The sequence below is a fragment of the Hoplias malabaricus genome, chromosome 11, assembly GCF_029633855.1.
Source record: "Hoplias malabaricus isolate fHopMal1 chromosome 11, fHopMal1.hap1, whole genome shotgun sequence".
Classification (NCBI taxonomy): Eukaryota; Metazoa; Chordata; class Actinopteri; order Characiformes; family Erythrinidae; genus Hoplias; species Hoplias malabaricus.
In genome coordinates, this window is record NC_089810.1 from 17,422,771 (window position 1) to 17,433,115 (window position 10,345).

Below are 10,345 nucleotides of genomic sequence, written 5' to 3' on the forward strand. Positions count from 1 at the left end.
GGAAACTGATCTTTTTTTTTTCACCTGATCTAAATCTGTTATTTCTGGAGAAGGCAGCAGGGATTGGATGGTGGAAGGAAGAATGTTTCCTGAGAAGTGAGTCAGATAAAGTATGTAAACTGTTACAGAAGCCATGCCCCTTCAGCTACCATTACTTCAAGAAAGCACACGCTGATAGTTCATTTCATCTTCTGTGACCTAGAGACCTGACGAAGACTGAGAAAGTACAAAGAGGCATTTGGGATTAGTACAACTTAAACTAAAGTAAATGGCCTCATTGCTTTTTGAGGAGAACCTCTTCTGTCCTGTATGTCGTGATGTCTTCAGGAATCCATTGCTGCTTATGTGCTCACACAGTTTCTGCAGAGAGTGTCTGGAGCAATACTGGCAGCACAGTGAGCTGCGGACATGTCCTTTATGTAGAAGCAGCTGCTCTCTGGAGAGTCCTCCATGTAATCTGGCTCTGAAGAACCTGTGTGAGGCGTTCATACAGGAGAGACTCCACAGAGCTTCGGCAGGCTCTGAGCTGCTCTGTGGCACACACAAACAGAAACTGGTTCACTTCTGCATGGAGGAAAAACAGCCTGTGTGTGAGGAGTGTCAGTCCACAACACACACCAACCACAGCTTAAAATCACTGGACGAAGCAGGAGCGGATCTAAAGGTATAGTTATCAATGCTTTCTCATTTGTCAACTGTAAGGTAACCCACATTCCAGAGTACTTTAAATGGGACTTTGATTTCTGCACTATGTTTCCCATGGACAGATGAAGTACTTAAAAATGCTTAGGTTATGGTTTCTTTAAGCTTCACCAGAGAAAACACATTTGGTTTCATTCCTTTCACAACTAACTCAGCTTAAATGAACTTAAATGAAATAAACCACACACTCTCATGCAAAAGTTGGACAAGTATTTTCAGTAGTTTAATGAATAGTAAAATAGTTTTGTCACTCTGGTCAAACTTCATGTTATGTTGCTTTATTCAGGTGAACCTTTTGTAAGCATATAACCTAAAAGAATGCATGTTTACACATTTTAAATCACTGTTTACTTGTGGAATATAACATCAAATGTGTCTTGTGAAATGTGTATGGTGCATAGCAGCAGAACACATGATTGATTCTAGAGGAATCATTGCAGTGTTTATAAATGTGATAATATTTTGGCCCAATATGCTAACCTTAAATCCTCAGAGAAATGCCATTAATATTTGTTCCCTGTTGAGGATGCATTAACTTATTTTCACTCTGAGAATCAGCAAAACATGTCACTTGACCTGGGGCATCCAAACTTTTGCATATGTTATAACTGCATTCTCCACTAAGCAAATATATCTCATGGTTCTCTCTGTTTCTCTTCTTGATTTTCAGTTGGACCTGAAGCGAAAACTGGAGCCACTGAAAGAAAAACTGGAACAATTTCGAATGATTAAACGCACCTGTGTCCACACAGAGGAGCATGTTAGGGTAAATTTGGTTCTGGTCTTATATCGGTGCAGTCCATTCATTCAGAATGATGTTATATTAATATACCACAGCTTTGTGTAGAACTCTTTTGGTCAATCTCATTTTAGAGACAAGTCATAAATACGGAGGCTCTGATTAAGAGAGAGTTTGAGAAGCTTCATCAGTTTCTTTGGGATGAAGAGATGGCCAGGATCACTGACCTCAAAGAAGAGGAGAAGCAGAAGAGTCAGACAATAAACAAAAAGATTAAGAAGATAAACAGAGACATATTATCTCTGTCAGACACTGTCGCAGCCATGGAGGAACAGCTAGAAGCAAACAATGTCTCATTTTTGCAGGTGACTCTAATACACCAACAATCATCGAAAACATTAAATTAACCTCTTTGATTCTGCACTCATTTTCCAATTTTTAAAACTCCACCTGTCACATAGAAGCTCTTTGTATTAATATAATTACAGACTGTAGTCGACCTGTTGTTCTGCCTACGTTTTTACTTGCCTTTAACCTTGTTATCCACAGGCACCCTACAGAGTAGGTTTGAATTTGGGTGGTGGATCATGGTGGTGATGTGTTTGTGTGTTTTGTGCTGGTACAAGTGGATCAGACACAGCAGTGCTTTTTAAACACTGTTCACAATCACTGTCCACTCTTAGACACACATACATACATTATAGATGCAAAGTCAGAGGCAGTAGTTTGTCTGTTGCTGCACAGTTTGTGTTGGTATTCCTTCATCAGTGTCACCCACAAGATGGACAGGTTGAAAGGATGGTTAATTACGTGTGAAATAAAATCTTCCAATATAATGCTAATTATAGTATAGTATATAAACTAAGTACATCTACATTCCACCTCACAATTCTAACATTATTTTCATTGTTTTCTTTTGTTTTCTCAGAACTACAAAGCCACTGTGGAAAGGTAAGCCTTTTCCATTAGGTTTGGGGGATTTTCTGCAGGTCTGAATCTAAACCTGAAGAGCAGCACTGACTTCTGAATGTTCCTTTAGAACTCAGTGTACATTGAATGATCCTGAGGTCCCATCTGGAGCTCTGATTAATGTGGCAAAGCACCTGGGGAACTTGAAGTTCCAAGTGTGGGAGAAGATGCAGAACATTATTCAATATAGTGAGTAAAATGCCCATAAATTGACTTCAGATTTCAGCCCTTTACATCCAACTGAAATAAAGTTTGAAAAGCAGTTTAAGAAGAATATCATTGGCTTCGTTTAGTTAGAGTGAAACGAAAAACATGTAACAAGACTTTTAATTTATATTTTACTTATCAATTAATTAAACGATTTCAATAATGTACTTTATTCATTAATTATTTACTATTTATTTTATCCTACTTTTCCCCTTTGGTTTTAGCTCCTGTCACTCTTGACCCCAACACTGCTCACCCCTGTCTGCGCTTGTCTGATGATCTGACTGCGATGAGGCTTTGTTATCACGATGCAGAGCTTCCAGCTAATCCAGAGAGATTTGATGACTATGTAAGTGTCCTGGGCTCAGAGAGCTTTGTTTCAGGAGCTCACTGCTGGGATGTGGAGGTGGGAGGCAGTTCAGTGTGGGCTGTGGGAGTGATCTCAGAGTCACTGTTAAAGCACAGAGAAAACCTCTCAAAGCAAGGCTTATGGCACGTGGGTTACTACAAGGGAGAATATGGGAAAGGTCTGTCAGAGATGCTCACACCTTTCAGACTGAAAGAGAAGCTGCAGAGGGTCCGAGTTCAGCTGGACTGGGACAGAGGCCACATCTCATTCCTGAATCCTGATGATAACACACTCATTCATACCTTCTCACACACCTTCACTGAGCCAGTCTATCCTTATCTGTATAATGCCTGTCCTGCTCAGGCTCTGAGGATTTTATCTGTGCAGGTCTCAGTTACTAAGGAATAGTGTTGAATGCTGTTACACAACCTTATGAATCCATCTTTTCTGGTTTTTTTTCCCTTATATAATGTGAAAGTACAGATTGCTATTTACACTCTGTCAAAATGTAATGGTGTATTGACCAAAAGATATGGTCCAAAAATAAACTATATTTGCATTAAGGTAAACTGGAAGTCACTGCATGATTGTTTGAAGAAGAAACTGATTACTCAAGTCATATTTAAGGTTTTTAAAGATCAAACACCTGAACACATGTTCTAGACTTTTAAGGTGATTCCAGAATTATCAAGTAGGATATTAGCTTGGGAAATGGATCACTCTTTTTAGAAATCTGACAGCACCTTGGATTTTGAGTCTTCATTTGATCCTTTCCCTTTTATAGATACTTTATCATACAATGCCTATGTACAAGGTTGTAAACAGCTGCTATTAACATAGTTCCTCAAAATATTCTGACTATATATATATATATATATATATTAATGGTTTTACACTACAGCCAGAAATGATCGCATTCAGCCAAAGGGCACTGATGTTGGATAATTATCTCTGGAAGGCAGACCCCACTCCATCTCATCAGGTATTGATGTTGGGTCCGCTGGGGACGCTGTAATATTAATGAGTGGTGATTGTGAATGAGCATGTTTTTAAGAGAGTGAACTCTGAAAAAATACAATGAATAAAAAAACATATTTTACATTTTCCAACATAATGAAGTAGGTCATGATGAAATTAGAAATAGTGACTAAGCTAGCTCTGGAAAACTGAAATACAAGAAATCTCTTTTGTCTTTGCTCATTCTTTTGGCCTAATTTAGGTGAACTATGATTTAGATATATCTTAGAACAAACTGACTGTAATTTGCAGCATATTTGTCTAACATTCTGATTAGCTGAAAAAAATCAGGTTGTTGTGAAGTTTTAAAAACAATGCATTATTGAACGCAGGCGTTCAATTCACAGGGAGAGATCCACAAATGATTACAACTAAAGATTGCATCTGTGCTATCTGTTTTCTTATGATTTAATAACAACAGCTAGAACAAGTAAGCTGCACAAGTAAATGTTTTTCACCAGAAATATGTAGCAGATTGTTCCTTCTCAGGAAAAACAGATTTTATACAGCCCCTCCATTTAGGCACAAAACTCTTCTGAAGAAAGAAGTTGTAGATTAAGCTGTGCATGCAAATATAACAACACCACTGTATATTCTGCTTGCCTGCATTTTTTTCATTTCCTTCTTACCAAAATGTTTTGGTAGTAAAAGTTATCTATGACGGCACTTTGCTGTAAATGATTCACTTGAATTTCTGCAGAAGGGGTGGGTGTGTCCGTGTGTGTGTGTGTGTGTGTGTGTGTGTGTGTCACTTCTTGTTATAGAAATAAATATCTGTGTTTCTCTAAAATCCATTTAATTAGATCACTTCATGAAGATTAATACAACGTTTTCAATTAAATACTTACAGTAAATCAATCCTCCACAACCTGGTCAATTCTCTAACTGCCTGTGTGTGAAGAATTGAATGGAATGATGTTCTGTGAAGTGTTAATTGTAAAGAGCGAGTGTCTAGAAAGACGTTATATCAGTGTAAAAACAAATAAATAAAATAAATAAAATAAAATGAATAAACGGCCATAAACTGGGTTTAGTAAGTTTTTTTAATGAAACGTTCAACATCTTGTATGTATGTATGTGTGTGTGTGTGCGTGTGTGTGTTTGTGTGTGTGTATGCTTGATCTCAATTCAGTGTCAGCTGGACTTTACTGACTTTATAAGTTATTCTTAACGCTAGAGTCGTGAATTGCAGACAAGTGTTAGGACCACTAGAGGGGGCCACACACACACACACACACACACACAAGCTATAGAAGAATTAGTACGAGAATGAAAAAGAAAATAAGAATAGAAAATATAATTAAGCCAACATTGATGTATAGCTAATATTCTCAGAAGTTGGTCCTGATAAAAGAATAACTTGTACTCAATGACTTTTACCTTAAATTAATTTATTTAAGATCCTACAGTATATATGTGTGTGTGTGTGTGTGTGTGTGTGTGTGTGTGTGTGTGTGTGTTTTCATTTGTTGGTCAGTCATTTTGTATATGAGTGTTATTGTGTAATTGTGAGGTGAGAGTGTGTAGTGTGTAACCTTGCTGTGTCTCTGTGGCAGTGGGCAACACAGGCAGTGGCTAAGAGGCTTTCCTTCCACAATCCCTACACTACTGTCACAAGCACTCTGTCACCTGCAGATGAAGCCATTCATTACAACCTTAGCAACACTTTCCTGCTTCTGCTTTGCTTGTGGTTGAGCATGAGTGATCATTAAGTTTGGGTTAGGGAGGGTATAAGATCATCTTTTATAAAAAGCTATTTCATCACACAATTTGTCTATTTTGACAAATTAATTGCACAAATTGACTAATATGACAATTAATCACATTGTCCATTATTAAGACTGATGCTTTTAATACTGGCTGTGTATGATTAGTACATTCATTCATTATCTGTAACCCTTATCCAGTTCAGGGTCACGGTGGGTCCAGATCCTACCTGGAATCATTGGGCGCAAGACGGGAATACACCCTGGAGGGGGCGCCAGTCCTTCACAGGGCAACACAGACACATACACACACACTCACACCTACGGACACTTTTGAGTTGCCAGTCCACCTACCAACGTGAGTATTTGGACTGTGGGAGGAAACCGGAGCACCCGGAGGAAACCCACACGGACACAGGGAGAACACACCAACTCCTCACAGACAGTCACCCGGAGCGGGAATCGAACCCACAACCTCCAGATCCCTGGAGCTGTGTGACACTACCTGCTGCGCCACCGTGCCGCCCAAATAACATACTATGAAACATTTTTTTTTTGTCAGGGCAATAAGGGTCAGGTTTACTTGGCTTATTTCCATAAAAGGCAAATATGCTCCTGTGTAACAATCTGCCCATTTTCTCTTGTTCCTCTGTCCACATGCTTTTGTTTTGTTTTGGTCCCTGCTCATCCCTTGCTCCACCACACACCTGAAAGTTACACTGATGGCCAGTTATTCTCTGCCCTGTCCTGTGTCTCACATTGTTGCTGTGGATGTCATTGTGATCATTAATACCATATAAACTGAGTATTAAAAGGTACTGTTTTAGTTCTTTTTGTCAAGGACTGTGCATTAAATAAAACAAACCCCTGGCTGAATACTAGCTCATTGTGGTTACATGGTGCTAAGATTAAGAACAATAGAGTTGTTTATATAATGCCCTTAATTCATCCTCATTAGTAAAAGGAAGACGAACGTACGTCAGAAGGAGGGAAGACAACGAGAAAAAAAACAATTAAGTGTGTCACTACACACCCACAAACATACACACACTCAAAGTCATGAATGCACACATACACACATGCACCAGTCAGAGGGTAATAGTCTAATGGGATAAACTGATCTCTGTGATGTCAAGTGCGGAAATAAAAGTCTCAGCCAATTAACACATACAACAAGTAACTCTACTTTCTGCATTCTCTAAGAGAGGTCTGTACATAACAGTGTATTTATATATAAAGTGCTTCTATAGTATTTATAAATAAATTAATTTGCAGATATTTTCAATGGGTTCATTACGTTTCTAAGGGGCAGCCACAGTGGCACAGCAGTGTTGCAGTCACACACCTCCAGGATCCTGGGGTTGTGATTGTCTGTGAGGAGTTTGGTGTGTTCCCCCTGTATCCATATGGGTTTCCTCTGGGTGCTCCCAGGTCCAAAAACACATGTTGGTAGATGGATTGGCTACTCAAGTGTCCATAGGTGTGAGTGTGTGAGTGAATGTGGGAGTGTATATGTCACATTTGAAAGACTGTGTTTTTGCGTTTCCTCCCACGATGACACCAGTCATGCCAATATTGCATCTATATATTTTTAGAATTACTTTAAAAATGTTATTTCTGTTGTACATTGTTAAGCAGTTTTATTGAGTTTACCTCAGCTTTTGATTAAAATTAATTGTGCATTCACAGTTCAAATTTTTACCATCATTTCATGCAAAACACTATGAATGGGATGGCTGCTGGCCTTCAGCTAGTCTGCTGCATAGGGACCCAAGTTGTTTGGAAATGCCCCTGAATACAGTATATAATATTTAATGCAGCTGCATGGCTGATGCGTCTGAGGAGATAACTTTACCAGTTCTTTGACTGCCACCATCTCATTTATCAAGCAGCATTAGAGAACAACATCAAAGGGCTGTTCCACAAAGCATGATTTATGAGTTAGCTAGATAATTTAAACCCAGAGAAAACAACTACCACTGTCCAATAGGAATGTCCGTTAGCAATTTTCCTGTTGGACAAATTTGACTTGAGGTTTAAGGTATCTGACCAAACGGAGGAATCTTTGTGGAATGACTCATGGTGAGCCTCAGCTTGTTTGAAATGAAAACCTCTAGCCATACTACACCGTTATAGAACTGGAAACTCCCATCTAGACTCTGGCTACAATAGGTGGGGGATGGGAGGGCAATGCAGCATGCATCTACTAATCTTGAGGTGAAATTGTAGGGCCTCCATGTAAACCTCCAATAGTCTGATACTTGAAAAGCATCTCTGCTTGTGTTTTTATCAAGTAGAGAATGCATCAGTGTGTCTGATGCTTTTGCTGCACAATTTGAGTCTCATCGGACAAGACCTCGAAACAATCAGACGCACTGGGATTTGACTTTGTTTGTCTCCTTGGGAGAAAGCTGTTTCCATGACCTGCTCACACATTGCATAGCACACACACACACACACACACACACACACACACACAGAGGCACTTTCTTTACAGACACTGTGACATCTACCTTGGAGAAAACACTTGGTAGGAAAATGCACCTGAGCACCCTCCCTTATCCTCCTCTCATCCATTACCCAGCATGTAGTACAGTTCCCCCTCCCTACAAACACACACAGGCACACATACCCTTAATGCTGCAATCCTCTTTGTGAAAGTGACGCGCTTCTGTCAGAAACAGAGCTAAGCTGGTGAGGAGAGAGAGAGAGAGAGAGAGAGAGAGAGAGAGAGAGAGAGAAACACTCCTGCAGTCCAGATAAATTAATGCTTTGTTTTCAACCTGCTCCTCTATTCATTCCTAGTGCCTAACTTGTCACTTCTCTGTGGAGGAGTGGTGACATTATCAGAAGAAAGCAGAAGAAAGCATATTTTTACAAGAGTAAGTCTTTTCTGCTGACATCTCTGAAGACCACCTCTCAAGTTTTACCAAGTCAAGCCCTACTCTCTAGGAAGCCACTTTGGATGATGGTGTGTGAGACAAGCTTCTGACTGTGCTCTCCAACTAAAAGGAATCCATGCTTCTCTTTTCGGAGGAACAGACTTGTGTTGTATGTTTGACCTCTCGGTGAATGCACACAGAGCTCTTCAGTGGTCAGTGTGTGTTGAAGCGCTGGGGGTCAGCTGGGCTGGGGCAGGGCCACAGTGGAGGAAAAAACGCTGGATTTCTCTCAGATGGAGGGACAAAGCTATGAGCGCTACACGGATGGGGAACAAGACTTCTATCAGATTGACTACCGGCGCATCGTAGGAGACACAGAGCCTGCCAGGCCGCGGCTGAGCCCCCGAGATCCGGACCTCCACTTCCATAATTCATTTGGACACAATACACCACACGGACACGGCCATGGGCATGAGACGGCTGCCCAGCGCTACACTGCAACTCGCATTCAGGCCGGCTATGAACCTGAGAGGTGAGAGTGAACACCCACAGTTCAAACTCACACAGCTTTCGTTATGAGTAGTGTTACAGTAAAAATAACATTATATATTATATTGTTGCTATCAGATCAACACCTTTCATCTCTGCAATTCTGGAGCATATCTATAGGTTCATTCATTGTGAAATTCAGAGGAAGCCAGCAACAAAAACAAAACAGTAACACATTTGAAGTTTTCTGCTGTTGCAGAGTTTGAACCTTATCCATTTAATATACAGATGTTATTCCTTTATAGCGATTTCTATGTTCTGATTACAGTACGTACAGTGTGTAGGGGAAAGATGGAGGTATCAAGGGTTTGGAGTTATAGTTGTTGTAAAATCCTATAAAAGGACTGTGAATCTGTACCTGGAACTGACATGACTACAATCCTCTTAGTGTAGTCCTGTGAGTGCCGCCTGAAGCCCAGCTGCAGCCCACACAGAGAGACACACAACACCATATCATTACCTAAGATGTTTAACAAAAATATTCAGACAGAAAATCAGTAGAACCAAAATCTGCAACATCAGTGGGGAAACCTGGCACGTCAAGGCAATACACGCTTAACATCACAAGATTCTTCACTAAGGGCAACATTAATGCAGTCCACTCATGAAGGGGTTCTTCAGTAAATGCAGTGGTCATCAATGCAACCACGACAAGTTTTCAATGAAAGTGAATGCAAGAACTTATTTTGATATTTGAATATATTCAGATTATTCCAATAAATGAAAAACCTGCAAATACAAGCTTTTATTCTGACAGTAAAGTGCTGAAATGTTGTTACAAGAGCCAAAAATATGTTTCACTATGAGTGATAACAATATTATAAGGTGTGAATTGTGTAAAGCTTAATATACAAACATACATCAGAAACAGCAATATTCCAATATGACCACTTTCCTCCTTATCCCCCTTTGCCCTTTCATTTCTATCTGACAAAGGATTACATTTAAAAGAAAGTGCTATATATTTAATCTGTGGTTTAGAGTAGAAATCCTGCTAGAAAAAACATGTCACTGCTTACAAGCATCAGATTAAAAGGCTCTCAGTTACACAGTCATATCCAGAACATCATATGATAACACTTTATACAGAACAACTGGATGGGACCCTAAAGTTCAGTTAGAAAGTTGGACAACACTGAATACATGAGAAATACATTTGTAAAGAGAAAGGAACTGTGAAATCTGCAAGAAGATTATTTTAACACAAGTCAGGTCTTTTTGTTAG

At 39.6% G+C, this 10,345-nt stretch overlaps 1 protein-coding gene across 1 annotated transcript; it reads left to right on the forward strand.

The window, feature by feature from the left end:
- The first annotated feature begins 224 nt into the window (after nucleotides 1-224).
- LOC136709414 (E3 ubiquitin-protein ligase TRIM35-like) lies at nucleotides 225-3,471 on the forward strand. Its single transcript, XM_066684635.1, has 6 exons — nucleotides 225-664; nucleotides 1,373-1,468; nucleotides 1,576-1,806; nucleotides 2,370-2,392; nucleotides 2,481-2,599; nucleotides 2,842-3,471. The coding sequence occupies exons 1-6, from the start codon at nucleotides 269-271 to the stop codon at nucleotides 3,372-3,374; spliced, it is 1,398 nt and encodes a 465-aa protein (XP_066540732.1). The 5' UTR covers nucleotides 225-268; the 3' UTR covers nucleotides 3,375-3,471.
- Nucleotides 3,472-10,345: the final 6,874 nt, after the last annotated feature.

What these genes read in the sequence shown, in the direction of transcription:
- LOC136709414 (XM_066684635.1), top strand. Translation starts at nt 269, where the DNA reads ATGGCCTCATTGCTTTTTGAGGAGAACCTCTTCTGTCCTGTATGTCGT. An exon ending in AAGCAGGAGCGGATCTAAAG is followed by an intron (nt 665 to 1,372) that starts GTATAGTTATCA and finishes CTTGATTTTCAG; the next exon opens with TTGGACCTGAAGCGAAAACT. An exon ending in ACAATGTCTCATTTTTGCAG is followed by an intron (nt 1,807 to 2,369) that starts GTGACTCTAATA and finishes TTGTTTTCTCAG; the next exon opens with AACTACAAAGCCACTGTGGA.